Genomic DNA, 20,698 nt, shown 5'->3' on the forward strand with positions numbered 1-20,698 from the left:
TATTAGCAAAATTTTTTGAAAAATTTCTATTTTCATAGATTTTAAGGCCAGAAGGAACCCTTATGGTCATCTAGTCTGAACTCCTGCATAGCACAGGCCTGAGAGATTCCTGCATCAGGCCCATGATTTTTGGCTGAGCACTTTACTTTGTACTTGGCATGTTTTTTTCCTAATGTGTTGAGAAATGGGAAGCTCAGTGGGAGTGCCAGACTCTCAGCCCCTGAGAATTAGGTCCTTTGTGTCTCAAATTGAGAATCTGAAAATGGAGGCAACAAAAATTAGTGGACATTTTTGAAAATTTAAAATTGATTTTAGTGATGTTTACACACACTCGTTTTTGTAAGTAATTTATGAAGTTTTTTTTAAGTGTGCTATTTGATAAGAATAGGTCTTTCAGCATAAGGCAACATGCTGCTTGGTTACCTGTGTTTGTAGAAAATGGGGCTCTGGGAGAAGGGTATTTCACATAAATATTTAATTTCAATAATATCCCTGTTTCCGAGAACAGTAAATATGTAAGAATACCTAGTCCTCCAGCATGTGCATCAATGAGAGATGCTGCTACTGCAGTTCCTTCAGCAAGACCGAGGTCTTTTGCAGCCTCTGGCGTTAGGCCATTTCCAACAGAAGCTCCAGGAGACAGGACTTGGTTTCCTGAGCAGACACAAATAAAACCAAACACCCATCAGTTTGATAAACAGAAAAGCAAACATGCATTTTCCTGAAAAAGCGCCTTTTCCCACCGCTGTTTAATGTAGTATCCATCAAAAAAGTGCATTAAAAACTCCATTTACTTACCAAATACCAATTGCACTGTATGTATATTAAACACACAACTGTGCTGTATCATGCTGCTCATAAGAGTTTAAAAACTGATAACTAGTCAATGCCCAGTATAGCGATGTAAAACAGCTTTTATTATAACCCATAAAAATTCCATTTAACATGGTGTGATCTTTTTACTAGGTACGTAAACAAACACCCAGGCTCACACTTTACTTTGTAGTCGCTGACTATATAGCTGCAGAAATAAAGGTATTTTAGAAATTAGATATCTTGGGGCAGATTCACTTGTTCTGTTGCAAACAAGTGAAAACTGCACCTCCTGCACCAGCTTGGCCCAGAGGTGTTTTCATCTCCACTCTCCTTCAGGAGTTCCATCAGACAAGTGGTGCCTTTAATGTGCATTAGCGCCTCTGTAGGAGCTAGCAGAAGCTGTTCAGGGGAACCATTAAATCAGTGAAACCCTGCCACTCTACCTACATTTCCTCCCTGGCTAAGACCACCCACTTCTGCAGTGGAGGGTACATTGAACCACCACAAACTACCCTCCCTGACCCGTCGAGCATTCTGCAACAGGGCCTTTCTGCCACGTTCTGTGCCACCCCACTGGAGGGAATCTGAGCTTTTTTCCCCAAACGGAAAGATTATTTTAACAACTAATCAACTATGATAAAGATAGGGATAGGCCCAAGCTATGAAGATGGGATCCAGGTCCAGACACTTTGGAGTTCAGGTGGTTTGGTTCAGGCCCATCTCCATATAAAAGGTTTTTCCCTGGAGTGGCGCTAGAGTATAGCTAGATACAAAGCAGTAAGACAGGACTGACAGCTCCTGGAATCCACACCTCTTTATTCATCCACAGGTTAGATGGATGAGGCACACAAAGTCACAGTGGGAGCTTCCACACACTTCCTTGCCAATGCCTTGGCTCTAACTCAGAAACTCCAAATTCATTCAATAGGGCTTATCTTTAAAACTTGCTTAGTTCAACAAATCTTTGGGGCAGAGTTGGCACAATTTCTGTTTAAAGTAAAAGATTGTTCTATTTTCACAGTGGGTTTTCATGAGAATGCATTATATTTCCAATTGATTCGGATGTGGTAAACTCCACTTGCTGCACAGTACATATTAGTGAACATGAATAGCCTATGATAAGAATGGTCAAGAACACAATATTGTTAATGATGATAACCTTAATGACAGAAGCTGTAGTCATTTGCTGTTGGATGAAAAGAAAGTGATGAAATTCACAAGCGGAGAATCATAGAAATGTCAGGCTAGACCATTCCTAACAGGTGAATGTCTAAACTGTTCTCAAAGACCTCCAATGATGGGGATTCCACAATCTCTCTTGGAAGACTATTTACTATGCATAGAGTTGGAAAGTTTTTCCTAATACCCAACCTAAATCTCCCTTGCTGCAGATTAAAACCATTACTTCTTGTCCTACAAATTCCAAAGACGTGGAGAACAACTGACCACAATCCTCTTTATAACAACTCTTAACGTATCTGAAGACTGTTATAAGGTCCCCGCATAGTCTTCTTTCCTCAAGACTAAAACTGTTTTTTTTAAATTTTTCCTCATAGGTCAGGTTTTCTAACCCTTTTATCATCCCTGTTGCACTTCTCTGGACTCTCTCAAATTTGTCCATATGTTTCCTAAAATGTGGCCTCCAGAACTGGGAACTGGTGCCAGGTAGAGTGGGACAATTATCTCGTATGTCATACATACAAGAGCCTGTTAATACACCCCAGTGTGATTAGTGTTTTTCACAATTGCATCGCATTATTGACTCATGTTCACTTTGTGGTGGGCCTTCAAATCTTAGTATATAGCAGTCATGAAAGACATCTGGCTTTGCTGCTGCTGCCTTTTTTTTTAAAAAACACGGTATCCAATTGCCTTATCAGAAATCACCTACAAATCAAATGTGTAATGTATTTTGAGATTAAACAGGCTTCCCTTGCCCCCAAACACATAGCTTCTGGGTGTTAAATCATCAGCCAGGCTGTGAAACACTCAGCGACATAGGTGCCCATGCTCTCCCCTTCAAAGTTTCATGCTTGAGTTAGTCTGCAGATCATATTGTGAATTTAAAATCCAAGTATATGGATCACCAAAAGGTTTCCAACTAACTCATTCAACTCATGATACTAGTAACCAAAAGTGACCATTTCCACCTCTTGGTGGCTTATATGAAATGAATTGCTGGTCTCCTCCAATTCCTAGAGGACAAGTGCCAATATTTTATTGCTTATAAGCTCAGAAAAATCATGCTCAACTTTCCAAGTATATCACGTGTTCACCTCTTTTAATAAGGTTAGACAGCAAGATGTTTCTATTTCAGAACAGTGTCATTAAAAAAATAAAGACATCGGAGAGCAAGACCAGAGCTACCTTGCAGCTAGGAGGAGGTTCAAGGAAGTTCATGCAGCTACAACCACAGCTTTTGCTTCAGAATCAGCTACACCTCCTTAATCTGCACAGCTAGCTCATTTTGTACATCCAGCCTTGGATGAAATTATTTTGATGGAAAATCTTTCACCACTCACTCCCACAGCAGATTTGTTTTTTCCAGTCTGAATGGTCAAGTATTGTAACATGTAATTATTAAGTGATTAGAGTCCATTCTAAAGACCAGGGCTACTATTAGACAATATCTTTTCTTACCAGTTATTCAATTACTGTATCTACAACTAATGAGCTTTTAGGGAACAATTTTAGAGATACAGATAATCCTCTTTCCTGATGTAAGCAGTAGAAAATGATCATGTGGATTTCTTTGAAACAGAAAGCTCATTAGAAGGGTCTACATTATGGTCTTCCCCTTTGGAATGGAGTGTGTGGAGGTGGGTTTGTTGTGAATTTCAGATACAGTCATTTTGTGTTTTAGAAAAAAGGCGCTAAACACACAGCATGCCCAGGTGGTTTTAGAAGTCAGAGTAAGCAAGAATAATTCTTCCCTAACTGAAGCCACTTTCTGACAGCATCAGAGATCTGCTCATATCACTCCCACATTGCCAGTTCTGCTGGAGTCTGATTTTAGGCATAGCCCGTGGCATGACCTAGGAAGAACAAGTGAAAGACCAACTTGAGAAGCAATCCCACTCTAAAATGCTGAGCAAGTGGATCCAGCAGTGCAGCTCCCACTGTCTCCCACTCTTGGGGGGAAGGGCAATAAGAAGCCATTCAGAAACACATGCCAAACACACGTTGGGGAATGAAGAGAACAGAGTGCTCTGGGGCTACAGGAATAAGATGAATGGAGACCCCTTTCCTCCTGCCAGCTAGGAGAGAGGTACGGGAGGCAACAATTTCCTTCCTCTCCATCAGCCACGAGAGGAGAGAGAGTCTTCTTCTCCTCATCAAGCAGTTAGGAGAAGAGAAAAATTCCTCTCTTCCACCCAGCAGCAAGAAGACAGAGGCAAGGATGAGATGAAAGAGGCTGGAGAGAAAATGTTCCTCCAGAACAGCAAGAAGGATGATGGGCCAAGAAAGAAAGCATCCCCCTGGTCATCCAGCAGCTGGGTGACAGACAGTGAGTGTGGTAATGAGGGAATGTTGCATTTTCCCCTCCACCTCAACCCCTAGGCCTTAGAGATCAGTGAAGCATAGTGAGCTACACCCACAGAGCCCTGTCTACATAGTGTGTCTGGGTGCAAGCGAAACAGGCTCCCTGTGGCCATGACTTTATCCCTCAAAGTGGAATTTACTCTCCCACCCATGCACCTGCAAGTGGGTGTGGAATGGGCAGAGCCTTGACTCTACCCCCAATATGCAGGGAGGTGAGATGGAATGGTGACCCATGTGCTCACAATAACTGAGAAGTTAGAAAAATCAGCTCAGCATCTATGTACATAGAATTTGGAATGGCAAGGATCCATAACTGTGAAGTAAAACACACAAGGAATAAGAGCACAATGGTCACAGTTAAGTAAACATTTACCAACAAATACCACCCAGTCACCATGCTTATCTCCCATTCTAAGCACAAGGTGTAAGGAGGTATCTCAAACACAACCAGTGTGGGGTAACCCCTGAAAATACTGATTTTTTTAAAGGTGGTAACTGTGTAAGGCACAGACAATAGGTGTGGGCTTTCCATTGAAATAAAGACACTAGCCACAAGGAGGAATGATGTTGACTCCTACAATACAGCAAGGTACACACTGGCTTAGGAAGCGAAGAAGTATCACCGCAAGAGTAAAAGTGCTAAACAACCACATATTTCTAATCCAACAACAGGTAAAACCTTTCAGCGAGGCAAAGGAAACAAATTGTCAGAGTGGAAGAGAGGGAGATGAGAACTCTGCAAACAGAGGTAGGCAGTGAGAGTACTGTGTCCTCTTTGAGTCTTTCCAAAGAGACTGCATACAGTCTTTGGTTTAAAGTAATCACTTCTGCAAATCATCTGCCTCTTGTAAAATTAAGCCTAACACAACAGACCCATAATTATTTGAAGGCAAAGAACTTTCTCTTTAACATTCATACAACTGTTCCACAAAGACACACAGAGCCCTTCTCAGTGCACTGCCTTGATTCACATTTTTATTTTGAACAAGATAGCTCATTTTTAGCAGGGTTTTTTTCCTCCTGTAGAGCAGCAAGTTTACAAAAGGAAAAAGCCGTTTGAAGCCTTTCCTCCTCTTTTATCCTTCCTTGAAGACTAACTCTGGAATTTGCTACGATCTAGTTTTGTTTAAAGAATTTATGTGGTACCAATGACCCACCACCTTTTTAGGCAGTTGCCACAGCAACTACTTATTTACCAGACGCAATACATGAAGCAGACAATACGTCTTCAGTCCACTTTAGTAAGCAAAATGTACATTGCGGAATCTTACTAATATTTAACAGAAACAGACTTTTTAGTGCTTACCAGTCTTTTGAAAAATAACAAAAGGAAAGCACAGCAGGGGACCTCAGCTAACTCAGCTCTTACACATTCACTCATTTAAGAGCAGCTTTTAACCTGCAGAACTCAGTTGTATTTTGTGTTTAATTGTATTTGGCTGCATAACTGTGAAAAAAAATACAAGCATAAAAAACCGAAAGGAGAAGTTTCCTTTCTCTATTAACTTTACACCTGAAGACTTAGAGAGCTACATTTCATCTGGTGTTAACTCCACTGACTTCGGAGATGAATCTGGCCAAAGGACTGTTCTGCCTCAACTTTGGACCCCAGTAGACTGGAATTTCCAAATGATGTTCATTGAAAAACAATCAGTAAAATGTAGTGATCTTTCCTTGAAATAATAATACATATCTCTTACCTAGCACTTTTCGTCAGTAGATCTCAAAGCACTTCACGCTCTTTAATGTATTTATTCTTACAACAACACTGTGAGGTAGGGAAGTGTTCTTATCCCCATTTTTATTTATTTTTACAGTGGGGAACTCAGGCAAAGAGACACTAAATGACTTGGGCAAGGTCACACAGGAAGACGGTGATGGAGCTGAGAATTGAACCTAGGTCTCCTAAGTGCTAGGCAGGAGCCCAAATGACTGATCAATCAGGCAAGTTACATGTTAAATAAAAGGGTGCACAAGCACAGTGTCAAAGGACATAGGACCTTCATAAAGAACGCTATCTTCTATTCACATAGATCCTACTACACTTAAACTATGGGCTTACTCCTGGCCCATGTTTGGTAGAGTATTACTCAGATTGCAGGCTCTTTGGGGCAAGGATTATCTTTTTTGTTCTGTGTTTGTACCAAAGGGGCACTCAGACAGCTAGGTAAACATCTGAATAAATAGTCTCAACTTTTTTGCAATACCCACCCACATTTACCTAATGCACAGTACGTACACCAGACTTCACCCTATTAATCCAGACGTAGAAAAGGTATATATATTAAGGTGACTGTTTAAGAATTGTTAAATGCAGCGGATGAGGACAAAAGGGAATAGGATGCAGTGGACTGGAGAAATGGATAATGCCAGAAAATACCACCTAATTTTCATGCTTATTTAGAAGCGAAGGGTCCATTAGTTAGCCTATGCCGACATTTAAAATTAATGTCTTTTACCATAAATGTTCTTAATGAGTGGACATCTATCTAGAGCTGGTTAGGAATTTTCCCTTCCAATTTTTTAAAATGGAAAATGCAGTTTCTGCAAAATTTAAGTTTTCTTTGGGAAGGTTCTAATTTTCAACTGTCCAGCAGGAAAACTGTCAATTCAGCATGAATCTGCGTCTGCCTGAGCTGCCCCGGTACCTTATGGAAGTTGTAGTTTGGGATGTCTCATGCCTCCATTCTCCCCTATGGGCCAGGTCTCTGGCTGGACTACATCTCAGCTCAGCTACTACAGTAATGGGAGCCATATAACTGCTAAAGGCCGACAAACATAGGGGTGGTGAGGTAGTCACGGGCATTGGCAAAGTCAGATGACCTACAGGGACACCAGACATTGATCCATTAAACTGAAAAATAAAGTAGGTCTACAGTTCGTGAGACTGAAAGACAGCTAATTTACATGTATGCCGCCTACATTCCTGGCAAAAGAAGAAGAGAAAAAACTAAAGTACTGCCTGTTATTTATTTATTAGGCATGCACAGGATCTATCCAAACCCTGAGGGAAACAACGGAGCTTTGGTTAACTGGATTTGGGTTAAATAGTGCAGCATAACCATCTTTTTATGGATGGAGCATTACTTAGACGTATGTGAGTTAGCCATGTGTAGATGGTTTAGTAAGTAAGTGTAGCCCATTCAGACATGAATTCAGCTTCCTGTCCCCATCCTTTCACCTGCAAATAACGAAGATACATTTTCACAGCATTTTAACAGAGTTTCCTGGCATCTTATAGTACATTATCATCATCAATGTTCTCTCTGAATATTATGGGTCAACAAATGGCATCAATACATTTGACTGGTGTTTGTTGAAATCATACGTTATGTGACTTTGTTGGATATTGGGTAGTGCAAGTCTCTATTTGGGGTGCATTTATAATTTATCACATATTAATTATGGATTATTACTAAAACGATTGCTTTCTGTTATTGCTTTTTTATTAATAATGCAGGTGAGAGCAGCTCTCCTTTGAAGTATTATTTAATTACACTTTTTTCAAATCCAAAAGAAATAAACTTAATCAGCTATTGAAAGAACCTTTTGAAGCCTTCACCTAAGCTTCTGATGTCTGCACAACCTCATTTCCCACAAAAAGACTTCCAATTATTTTATGTATTTATGTGGCTCACAAAATGAGGAGAACTTAAAGAGGCTAGGACTTTTCAGCTTGGAAAAGAGGAGACTAAGGGGGGATATGATAGAGGTATATAAAATCATGAGTGGTGTGGAGGAAGTGAATAAGGAAAAGTTATTTACTTGTTCCCATAATATAAGAACTAGGGGCCACCAAATGAAATTAATGGGTAGCAGATTTAAAACAAATAAAAGGAAGTTCTTCTTCATTCAGCGCACAGTCAACCTGTGGAACTCCTTGCCTGAGGAGGTTGTGAAGGCTAGGACTATAATTAAGGTTTAAAAGAGAACTGGATAAATTCATGGAGGTTAAGTCCATTAATGGCTATTAGCCAGAATGGGTAACGAATGGTTACCCTATCCTATCCCTAGCCTCTGTTTGTCAGAGGGTGGGGATGGATGGCAAGAGAGAGATCACTTGATTATTACCTATTAGGTTCACTCCCTCTGGGGCACCTGGCATTGGCCACTGTTGGTAGACAGGATACTGGGCTGGATGGACCTTTGGTCTGACCCAGTATGGACATTCTTATGTTCTTATGTGAACAACTGATAACAGATAAGCTGACTGTTACATCCACATGGAGTCCCACTGAATTCATAAGGGCTCTGCCAGGGAGCAGCAATTGCAGGACTGGGTCTGATTTCTGACATGACAATGAAAGGAGAACAAAACCACGGAAAGGGGTTGAGGCAGGAAGATAAGGTGACCAGCTGTCCTGATTGTATAGGGACAGTCCAGACATTTGGGGCTTTGGCTTATTTAGGGTCCTATTACGCCCCCCCCATCCCGATTTTTCACACCTGCTGTCTGGTCAGCCTACAGGAAGGAGTAAGGTTGCAGCAAGAGATAAATGCCACCACTCAGTTATCTTTTTTCCTCAAAGAGGCATATTTCTCCAGAAACACTTTCCCCACTATTCTCTCACACTCTATTCCTTCCTTATATTGTTTAAAAGTTAAAATGCTACTGTGGTAATTGCCGTAGGCAAGGTTTTGCTAAGAGTGTTGATTTAAACTTTCACTGTCTACTAAATATGAAAATGAGAAGTATAGGAAGCTCCTGAATTTCATTTTTAACAGGAAGAGAAAGTTTAAGTTGGCATAATATGAACTAAAACACAACTTACAGTTACAGCATGAAGAAAGAAAGAAAGAAAGAAAGAAAGAAAGAAAGAAAGAAAGAAAGAAAGAAAGAAAGAAAGAATGTAATCATACCTGTCAGATATAGAAGGAACAAATACCCCCCCAAAAATAAAAAATGAAGACTACATCTATAGACAAACATTAGTTCCAAGAGAGTAGTTTAAATCCAGCCTGCTTTCTTATGAATTAAGTTGTTTGCTTGATCTACAGGGGAAAGTCTATTCAGCCTAGTTCCTGTTCATGACACCAAACAGTTAAGCAGAGCCTCCCTACTTTCAGCTGATGCAGGTTCATGAGAGCGTGACAGTAAGTTAAATCTTCCCTCTCCACTTCCAGTGTCTTTACCAGCATGACAGAGCCTACCAGGAGACAATCCCTCTGAAGAATTCTCTCTCAAACTTGTTCCTGCTGACTCACAGATTATAAAGCAGTGCCTGAGGTTTTCAGGGACGAGTCACCATAGAGTACCTCTTTGTATGGTGCCAACTTCATCCCCTTTCTAGTTGTTACAGCTCTGGGATGGACTGAAATTGCAGGAAGCCAAAGAAACGTTGGCATTTTTGGAGCACTACTCACTTGTAAATTCTGTGGATTTTGACAGTATAGAACTCTTGAGTATCCTGTGATTCAGGCCTTCAAAATGTTTTTGAAATTGCAGTTTATTGTAACTTATTTGTGCGGGGGAAGGGGGAGGGAACATGTAAATAGGATCACCTACTTTGAGAAAACTTTGTTTTTTACTCACTATTCTTTATCATGTGCAAAGCTCAGAATTTAAGGTTCTTGTGATTTTTTGGTTCTGTGATCAGATAGCAGAATCCAGTGGATTGGGATCAGAGATGCCTGGAATGAAGGAACGTGCTTCTCTTCCATTCACCTTCAAGGAAGCCCCTCAATGTGTTCTGTGGTGTTGGGCCTCCATAGCCTTAGAAAAGATGGGAAAGGGGCCGGGCCGGTGGAATGGCAACTCCCTGGAGCACCAGTTATTACTAGTTCAATTCACCCAACCTAGAATGGAAACTCCATCTCCAGAGGAAAAGAAGGTCAGGTTACCTGACAGCAGAGGAACCTGGGAAAACTCAATTCCTGAACAATAGCTCCTATGGAATGGGAGGCTCAGAGTGGTGATGTGGTCAGGAAGCAGTATGAAGACAAATATCAGAGGGGTAGCCGTGTTAGTCTGTATCCACAAAAATAACAAGAAGTCCGGTGGCACCTTAAAGACTAACAGATTTATTTGGGCATAACCTTTCGTGGGTTAAAAAACAATTCTTTAGATGCATGGCATGAAAATTACAGATGCAGGCATTATTATACTGACTCATGAAGAGAAGGGAGTTACCTTACAAGTGGAGAACCGGTGTTGACAGGGCCAATTCAGTCAGGCTGGATGTGGTCCACTTTCAATAATTGATGAGATGTCAATACCAAGAGAGGGAAAATTGTTTTTGTAGTGAGCCAGCCATTCCCAGTCCCTATTCAAGCCCAAATTAATGGTGTTAAATTTGCAAATGAATTGTAGCTCTGCAGTTTCTCTGCAGGGTCTGAGGAGAGAATCCATATAGCCAGATAATCCTGCTCTAAGACTGCCAATGCCTGAGATGATGGGGCATCCAGGGTTTGCAGGTTTATGGATCTTGGGTAGCAGATAGAATACCCCTGGACTCGGTTCTAGGAATGTGTCTGTGTAGATTCCTGTGCTATAGCAGGGAGTTTCTTGAGCAGATGGTGTAGTTCCTTGAGCAGATGGTGTAGACCCTACGCTACCAGCACTCCTAGCTATCTTTGAGACACCACCGACTTCCTGAGGAAACTACAATGCATTGGTGATCTTCCTGAAAACACCATCCTGACCACCATGGACGTAGAAGCTCTTTACACCAATATTCCACACGAAGATGGACCACAAGCTGTCAGGAACAGTATCTCTGATGAGGCCATGGCACACCTGGTGGCTGAGCTTTGTGGCTTTGTCCTCACCCACAACCATTTCAGTTTTGGGGATAATTTATACCTTCAAGTCAGCGGCACTGCTATGGGTCCCCGCATGGCCCCACAGTATGCCAACATTTTTATGTCTGACTTAGAACAACACTTCCTCAGCTCTCGTCCCCTAGAGCCCCTCCTCTACTTGCACTACATTGATAACATCTTCATCATATGGACCCATGGGAAGGAGGCCCTTGAAGAATTTCACCTGAATTTCACCAATTTCCACCTCACCATCAACCTCAGCCTGGACCAGTCCACACAAGAGATCCACTTCTTGGACACTACAGTGCAAATAAGTGATGGTCACATAAACATCACCCTATACCGGAAACCTACTGACCACTATACTTACCTCCACGCCTCCAGCTTCCATCCAGGACACATCACACGATCCATTGTCTACAGCCAAGCCCTAAGATACAACCGAATTTGCTCCAATCCCTCAGACAGAGACAAACACCTACAAGATCTTTATCAAGCATTCTTAAAACTACAATACCCACCTGGGGAAGTGAGGAAACAGACTGACAGAGTGAGACAGGTACCCAGAAGTCACTTACTACAGGAGAGGCCCAACAAAGAAAATAAAAGAACACCACTGACCATCAGTTCAGCCCCCAGCTAAAACCTCTCCAGCACATCATCAGTGGTCTACAACCTATCCTGGAAAATGATCCCTCATTCTCACAGATTTTGGGAGGCAGGCCAGTCCTCGCTTACAGAGAGCCCCCCACCCTGAAGCAAATACTCAGCAGCAACTACACACCACACCACAGAAACACTAACCCAGGAACCAATCCCTGTAACAAACCCCGTTGTCTACTTTGACCCATATCTACTCTAGCAACACCATCAGAGGACCCAACCACATCAGCCACACCATCAGGGGCTCATTCACCTCCACATCTACTAATGTGATATATGCCAGCAATGCCCCTCTGCCATGTAAACGGCCCAAACCGGACAGTTTCTACATAAAAGAATAAATGGACACAAATCAGACATCAGAAATGGTAACATACAAAAGCCAGTAGGAGAACACTTCAATCTCCCTGGACATTCTATAATAGATTTAAAAGTAGCCATACTTCAACAAAAAAACTTCAAAAACAGACTTCAAAGAGAAACTGCAGAGCTACAATTCATTTGCAAATTTAACACCATTAATTTGGGCTTGAATAGGGACTGGGAGTGGCTGGCTCACTACAAAAGCAATTTTCCCTCTCTTGGTATTGACACCTCCTCCTCAATTATTGGGGGTGGACCACATCCAGCCTGACGGAACTGGCCCTGTCAACACCAGTTCTCCACTTGTAAGGTAACTCCCTTCTCTTCATGAGTCAGTATAATAATGCCTGCATCTGTAAGTTTTACTCCATGCATCTGAAGAAGTCAGTTTTTTACCCACGAACACTTATGCCCAAATAAATCTGTTAGTCTTTAAGGTGCCACCGGACTCCTTGTTGTTTTTATGAAGAGGCTCTGTATAGTGGCCCTGTCCTCGACTGAATCTGGGGTGGGGGGAATTTTCTTCCCTTTTTGAGAATGGGAGGCATAAGAACAGAACTTCTCCTCCACCAGGTATAAGAATGAAGAGGAAACTCCATGAATGTGAACTGATAGTGTCCTTGCCCTTGTGTAAAAAAAAACAATGCAAGGAAGAATGCAGCTCTCCATCTTTATTCAGCAGTACGGGTCTCTTCCCTATTTATGGTTCTTTTGTTAAGGTACCATTGCTGGTAGTGTGTCAGCTGTGTATTCCTTCCTATATGTCCACAAGCAAACTGAAAATCCAAAGGGTCCCCTTTTCAAACAAAGGCATGTAAGCTGCACCCAACAAAATACAGGTAATAGCGAACAAACAATTATATGTCTGGTCATGCAATTACCCATTTGGCATACATAAATGAATATTGCTTCTCCTTTTTCTGACACCAGTGTCCCATTCTAATGTAAGTGTCATCCCTCTGTCAAGTGGCAGCTGATGGCTCGGTTGGCTTCCCAGTGGAGGAAAGATCAGTGATGCAGAGTCTGGCTATCCTCAGTGTAACTTGCTTTGTTTACACATATACAACAGTCCTGAAATGAGGTGCTCAACCAACAAGCAGGGCAAAACCTTCTTTCAGGAATCTCAGCCCAACACCAATGCCCAGTTTCCAGGAGCAACTCTGCCTCAAGAATTAACTCTAATCAGAGACTATGGAAGAGAACAAGTTCTCCTGACACTCCCTCTGCATAACCCAAACAAAAACAGCAGCATTTCTTTCCAAGAGACAAACTTGGTTGCAAGAATTTAGAACAAGAATTTAGAAGAATACGTGTAACAGCACCACCTGGAGATGCGTGCAATAACCATATTTCTGCATATGGAAGTAGGTGCTTGAAAAGCAATGACACATTTATCCACCTACCATTTTCACGCTCAAATAACCAGTAGAAAATCTCTGTTACTCACTTGAATGCGTGAAGGCGCACAACTTAGGATTTGTCTACATGGCGCCGGTATAGCACAGTCAAGGGGTGTAAAATACTCTAATGCACTGCACTGTAACTGCCCCACATAGACCCTGCTTGTGTGCGCTAAGAAGGTACATTAATGCAAATTGGGTACCTTTTAGAGCGCACCAGGATGGGACAGTTAGCATGTAAGCAAGCTTTACAAATCAAACCCCTCTGGTGCCCTTTGCCACATGGTGTAGATAAGCCCTTAGGCACCTGTGGTTGAAAATTTAGCTCCAAGCTTTTTTAACTTGTACACAGTGAGAAAACAGCTTCAGTCACTGAGGGTGCGAGCTCTCTTGTGTATGCCCAAAGCTGTATTTATTCTCAGTCTAAGAGCAAGTGCTGCAAATGAAATAACTTTGGATGGCATGACTTTTAGAAAAACACCTACCCTGCTTTGCTCTTCTGTGGATCCTTCTATTCAAGGATCCCAAAGGCAGTGTGCCAAAGCAGTGAGCCAAAGTGTCCAAGGCTATGCATCAAAGCACTGAGGTTAAAAAACTCCAAAGCTCTGAAGTTGAGTGCCAAAATGCCAAGGAAGGGCTGCAGTGTGCCAGGCTTTGCACTGAAACACAGAGGCATAGTTTCACACTGATGAGCCCAAGCACCGCAGCACTTAAAAAATAGGCAGGGAGCACCGGGGGAAAAAAAAAAAAAAAGCTTTCGCGTCAACTCAAAAACCATCTGAGAATCAGCTGGACATGGTTAAAAATGACAGAAAGTGACCGTGGAGACAGGCTGATGCAGTGCTGAAATCGTGGAGGACTGGGCATTCCTCTGCTGACCACAGTCACAAAGGAATTGGGTGGAGCATTTGGAGGATGGGATTTATATACAGGAAAGCATAATGGTCAGTAGGGATCCTGGCTCACACTATACCCTGCAGGGTCAAAAATCTAAGAGATGAATGAATTCTCCCACTCTCAGTCTAGGCTGGTGAAACCCAGGATGATCCCTTCGAAGAAGTATTACTATTGTATTTACAGATGAGGAAACAGAGGCCGAGATAAGTTAAGTAACCTGCCCAAGGGAAGCTTGGAGTAATGTCAAGGATAAAACTAAAATCTCCAGGTTTCCCAGTCCTATGTTTTAACCACAAGACCCCATTCCTTTCCTAATATCCTACGTAGATGATGACATTGGTGTTATGCAACAATCATCTTTATAAACATGTTAATTTCAGGACTTAAAGTCTATGGATACTATCTGTGATAAATAGGTTACATACAAAAGATGCTGGTCTTTATTTCATGGACCCAGTTACCTGACATGGGTCCAGATTACAAAGGATTAATATCTCTCTTACGTTTCATGGTTCAGTATCCCTTGATTCCAGGAGCTACTGTTAAGTATCCCTCTCTAAGCATTCTTTTCCCCCAGTGGTCTAGTTTATCTGGGAGAAGTCAGCTCTCTTGGAAAATCTGGTTTTCAGTGAAGTCCTGCTCTTCATGCTATTCTATAGCTGGGCTGAAAAGCGGACGAGTGACTTGCGCAAGGTCCAGATTTTCAGAGGTATTTAAGCACCTAGCAGGATTTTCTAAAGCACCTGACCAGGTTAGGCACCTCACACTGAAATCAATAAGACTTAGGACCCTAACCAGCTTACATGCTTTTGAAAATCCCACTAAGTGCTTATGTGCATCTTTAGGTACCTAAACACCTTTGAATATCTGACCACAGGTTTCTATTTACAGCTGGTTCTTAAAATATTGGGAAATAGGATTGTATAATCTTTCAGCAGACAGAAGGACTATGTTTCAGAGTGTTAAGTTTGGTTTGAAGATAAATATAGTAAAATCAGCGTGTAGCTCTATCACAGATGAAGAGACAAACTTCTATTTATAAAGTATCATTACAATATGTCAACATCAAAACACAAGTTACTACACCAACAGACATAACTATTCTACAATATCGACAATATTTTCTTCTCTGAGACAAATGCACCATCCTCTGGGGGGTAAGAGGTGGATGGGAAAGGTTAGGCATAAATTATTACGATACAATACAAAATTATTTGGTCCCTTAAGTAGCCCCTGAAGTAGGAGATGGTGGTGAAAATTTATCAAGCTTCCCTGTCCTCCCACCCCCCACCAATAGATTGTACAATTCAATACCTAAATTTTCATGTACTACAGTCCTTTTAATAGAATTGCTAATGTCTTTCTAGGTTTTATAATGTCACAAAAAGATGCTCATCATGCAATCTCACCACAGCAGATAAGTGCTAGTGCCTTTGGGGGGTTTTGATGCAAGCTGTCTTCTACTGTTCGTTTACAGTGGGCACATTAATGGGGTCAATAAAGTTTGCAGCAACTCTATGTACGAATCTACACCTTCAACAATGTGATCAGTAAATTCTAGACATGCAGAAGTGATCACAGGAGCCTATTGTGTGGATTCCCTGCAAAGTCAAACTGCTCTAGGTAATGTAAAAGGTCAGAAAGCTGGTACTTTCACAGCAGAAACCACCACTTGATGTGGGAAAGATTCACAGGAGATCCTAAAGCCCAGCAGTGAAGGGTCTCTTTTCAACAAGGTCGCATGTCAAGCTAGAAGGAAACTAAAAGGAGCGTATTACATGAAACCACCAGCAACACTGTGGATACATTAAATATCTTGCCCTTTAAAAATACATTTTATAATATGCGCTAGTTCAGAACATACAGTAATTTCCACAAATTCTTTTCAATGTCCTGAAAGTTAAGGGCACTTGAAAAAAACTTTTATATTCCAGTCATAACTATCCAGCTATAGTTTCCTCTCATTGGATGTAATATTGTTCTCATCAGAGATTAGAAAAACATGTTGTGTTTGCCTATTCTACATTCAGTAGCAACAATTCGCTTCTGTAAACAATAAAAGAAGGCTCCGCTAATTTTCCTCTGTTTTTTGTTTTGTTTGACAACAAAATGACTATTACCGTTTAGTGCTGATAAGATTTTAAGCAAATCGCATTAAAGGTGTTTAAGTAAAATGCCAGTCTCTCTCTTTCCGTGGGATTGGGGTGGCATTAAACTACAGTAAGTTCACATAAGAATTTAGGATAAACAAACCTTGAATAGAGGTCTGGAGTTCTGGCTACATTTTGCGCTAGAGCAAATGGGAAATTCTATTAGGGGAATTTGATTTATTTAAGAAGAACTTGACAGTGTCCCATTTCTCGTCTCCTCCTTATTGCTTTCTAGGTTGGTTTTACGATCTCCAGAGCTCCTGGGTTTGCACTGATACCTTGACCTACTGCCTGTTCCCCTACTTGGGTCAAGCATAACTTTTACTGTATGCATATAAGTAAGGCCCTACTTAACTTGCGATACCGCGGAAATGTCAGATTCCGCCATATTAGGCTTCCGCTGCAATTTTGACTGTGAGAACCCCTGCTCTCAGCCCCAGGTTGCCATCACACAAAAGTAACAATGGACTTTACTACCGCAAATGATAAGGTCCATTATTAGTTCCCCACAATTTTCCATGCCTTGTCCGCAACTCAGCTGCAAGTTTTTGACCATCACCCTGCAATTCAAAGAGGGCCTTACATACGGGAGAGAGAAGGTGGGTGAGGTAATATCTTTTATTGGGCCAAGGCCTATGGGTTGACGAGACTCTTCTACCAACAGAACTTGGTCCAATAAAAGATATTACCTCACCCACCTGTATCTCATACCCTAGGACCAACACGACTACAACAACACTGCAAACTATATGCATGCAGGATCTTTGGCAAACACCTGCTCAGGAATTTATTCCGTTTGTTGAAGTCGATGGGAGCTGAGGACGTTCAGCACCTTGCAGCAGGATTGTGTCCTGCAGAAATAGCATAAATGCAGACAGAATTAAAGGGCACATAGGGCCTGATCGTGTTCACATTGCACTCAATGGCAGAACTTCCATTTACTTCTACGGGACCAAGTCTATATACAGTAGATTCTATTTCCCTACTTAAAATCAATACGGGCACCAACAAAGTAACCAAGAGTCTTGCACACTACAAGATAGTGCTATTATTGGGGGTTCGCAGTCCTACAGTCCAGCTGAAGTTTGCGGCAGGGAGGCAAAGTGTCAACTGAGGGGTAGCTAGATCCAGGCAGTGCTGAAGGCCTTAAATAACTGAAATAAAGAAAGGGACAGCTGAGGTCATCCCAACTGCTTTATCCAACCTTCTCCCCAGCCAAACAATGCAATCAGCCTGTGTGCTCAGCCTGCACACCCTCTGAGAAAAAATAGCTCATGAACTGTGATGCCATTCCAGAGAATTGAAGTTTCTGGCTCAGTAACCCAATTCCTGGAAGTACGTTGTCCAGGAGCAGCACTTCTGGGAATGACAGTAATAAAAATGGGAAGGCCAGGAAAGAATTTCTCCCCAGAGCATATCACATGGACCTTAGAATGGCTGTTTCTGAAGCACTGAGCTGAAACCATCCATTAAGATCTAATGGGCATAGCCCACAAGATCAATTTCCTTCAGTTGCAGAGGAGCAGTCATTGGTGGACTTCCTCTCCTTCCTCCATGTTTCTGTTAACACAGAGGGCTCCTTACTCCCTCTTCCTTCTTTCATGCATCCACACAGGGACAGCCAGTATATAACCCTGAGACCTTAACACAGGGCTAAATTCAATAAGCTCAACAGTTTTGGGGTTCTTTTTGTTTAAAAGCTCATTTAGATAAAACTTGTAGGAGTGGCCATAGCTTCCCGATCACTTCGGCAAGGATCTGATACCATTACTCATACTGAATAACATTTTATTCCTCGGATAGCCCCACTAAAAGGAAGGTAACTGCATAAGGAGCAAAATACTATGCATTGTGAGCAAAGGTGTCAGAATTTGGCTCTAAGTAACTCTTACACTCGCACCCGATATGTGGCGTGTATGAGCATTTTATCCGTATGTGCTGCTTTTATGGGAAGCGTTGAGGTTCCATCACACAATTTCTTTTAAATACTCTGGGCCAGGTTCTGTCTCTCCCTCCTAGGGAGTAGCACACTACTCCAGCAGTAGTCCTACTGAAGTCAATGGAACCACTTACAGAGCACTGTGTTCCTCTGTTTGAATGAGAAAAACAGATTCCAATTTCCTCTGTAGTTCATCCGTGAACGCCCGGTTTCAAAGCAAAGAGAAATGTAAACATTATTATATTTGAAATTTAAGATTTTAGCCCTTCTAAGTTCTGATACTTGTGTTGCTCATTTTTATGTGGTTTCCATCATTACAACCATGCCCTTTTTATTGAAGGTTACTTTATCATTTGAAACATGCATGTTTAGTTACTTAAAATGGTAAATTGCTTTGCACTGTCCTTGAAATGCACCATATAAATATTGTATTCGATCCTTAGCTTACACTTCATAAATAATTTATTTAAAAAATATTCTTCCATGAGACCATCAGCTGCTGAGGTGTTCAGTTTTTCTGGTCAAACATTTATTTACAGCATGTGTTCTTTTAGCTTAGTAACGATCTGCTAAAAGCTACATCTGGTCGGAGTTATAGGAATTGTATTTATGCTAAAAATCTCAAAATACTAAATGCTCAAATCTGTTAACAGGGTTTATACCATAGTATAAATGTTTTAATGAGCAGTGGAGATGTTGAAAGCTATACAGGGGAGGCTTTCATAGAGGCCTGAATGTTACTTAAAGCATCCATTTGTGACTACTGGAAAGATTTACAGATTGCATTGCTGCTATCAAGTCATTCCTAAATTATTTCTATTTCATGTTACTACACTGCAACTGTTGTAGAAACTTGTTCAAAGTGCCAGACATTTAAAAAAAATCTAGAGGAAATTTCAGATGATTAACTTTGATGAATGGACATATTTTAATTCGTGTACCATAATATTCTTGTTAATGACATGTCTGCTTAGGACATCCATTAAAAGTCCATTAACTTAACAGAGAAAGTCTAATAAAGTTACCCTGTAAATTTTCTGGTAAATTAACATTATGGATTTTTAATGAATATTTGCTGTAGATATTGTTACAAGGCTAACATTCTAATTAAACTTAGGCCCTGAGCAAGTAAAACAGCCCCATGAAGACACTACAAAGCAGAGAAAGGTCTTTCTCAAAAGCTTTCATAAGCATGGTTGGTGCTGGTCACAAAATATGGTAACAATAGCTTAAGCCATTATCATTATCTTCACTGGCACAGTGGCTGGTGCCCCAGTGTCAGAAGCTTACTGAACAAATTCAAGAGCTAAGGTTCCCATATTCTTCTGTGCCTGCTATAGAAATAGCTCAATTTTAGGATGGACATTTTGAAACCATTTGGCCCTGATTTTCAGGAGTGCGGCCACAACTCCAGGTGAAGTTGATGGGAGAGGTCAGTAGGTATCATCTTTGAAAAAATCAAGACCTGCCACTATGTCTCTCAAGATCGGAATAGTTTAGTGGAAATTAGTGAACGTTTGAACATTTTGACCTACATGATTTTGTTAAAGCCACAAGGAAAGTTGGTATTAGTCCTGGAATTTTCAGGAGTGAGCAATTCCTGTGCTCATGCTTCTCCTCATCTCAAGTACATCAAGTACATCAGCAAATGATATCAAACCATCAAACAATGCTGACTGGCCAATGTGATGATGTCATGCTTTTCAGAATAGCTTTCCCAAAGTGATTCTTCCAGCAACATTAATAATTCTGTATCACAAGACATCCACCACTACATTTCATGACATCCACAGGTAGAGAGTGTATTTGGGAGATATACCAGCGGGCACCCAATCTTATAGTTTTTTGCCCATTCATCTCTAATTTCAGTAAGGCCTGATACTTTTCTGCTGACAAAACAAATAAACAATAATACAGGATATGGATTTAATTTTTAAAATAACTTCATTTACCAATTTTTTCATACTTATCTGCCACCAAATCTTCTAAACCAATCACCTTCCAGAAGCTATCATCCCAGCCCTTGTCTGGGGAATATGTCCACTTGCACACCAATGGACAGAGAGACCTAATGAGAAAAGACATAAATCCAGAGTCAGGACACTTATTACACTAGCTCATGAAACTTAGGATGTTTGCAGGGGACGACACGGTAGCGGATTAGC

At 41.2% G+C, this 20,698-nt stretch overlaps 1 protein-coding gene across 6 annotated transcripts in view; it reads right to left on the reverse strand.

Annotated features, from left to right (window-relative positions):
• The window catches only part of FGGY (FGGY carbohydrate kinase domain containing), a 191,843-nt gene that overhangs the window by 92,781 nt on the left and 78,364 nt on the right, over positions 1-20,698 (reverse strand). For all 6 annotated transcript variants that reach the window (XR_013636198.1, XM_078854115.1, XM_078854117.1 and 3 more), the window contains exons 6-7: positions 20,486-20,601; positions 526-654 (exon numbers count right to left, since the gene is read on the reverse strand). Coding sequence is in view for 5 of the 6 variants with exons in the window: in XM_078854115.1 (XP_078710241.1) it covers positions 526-654; positions 20,486-20,601 (245 nt within the window). In the remaining variant the exon portion in view is untranslated. The remainder of the gene's footprint in view (positions 1-525; positions 655-20,485; positions 20,602-20,698) is intronic.

Source organism: Lepidochelys kempii, chromosome 8 (genome assembly GCF_965140285.1).
Source record: "Lepidochelys kempii isolate rLepKem1 chromosome 8, rLepKem1.hap1, whole genome shotgun sequence".
Lineage (NCBI taxonomy): Eukaryota > Metazoa > Chordata > Testudines > Cheloniidae > Lepidochelys > Lepidochelys kempii.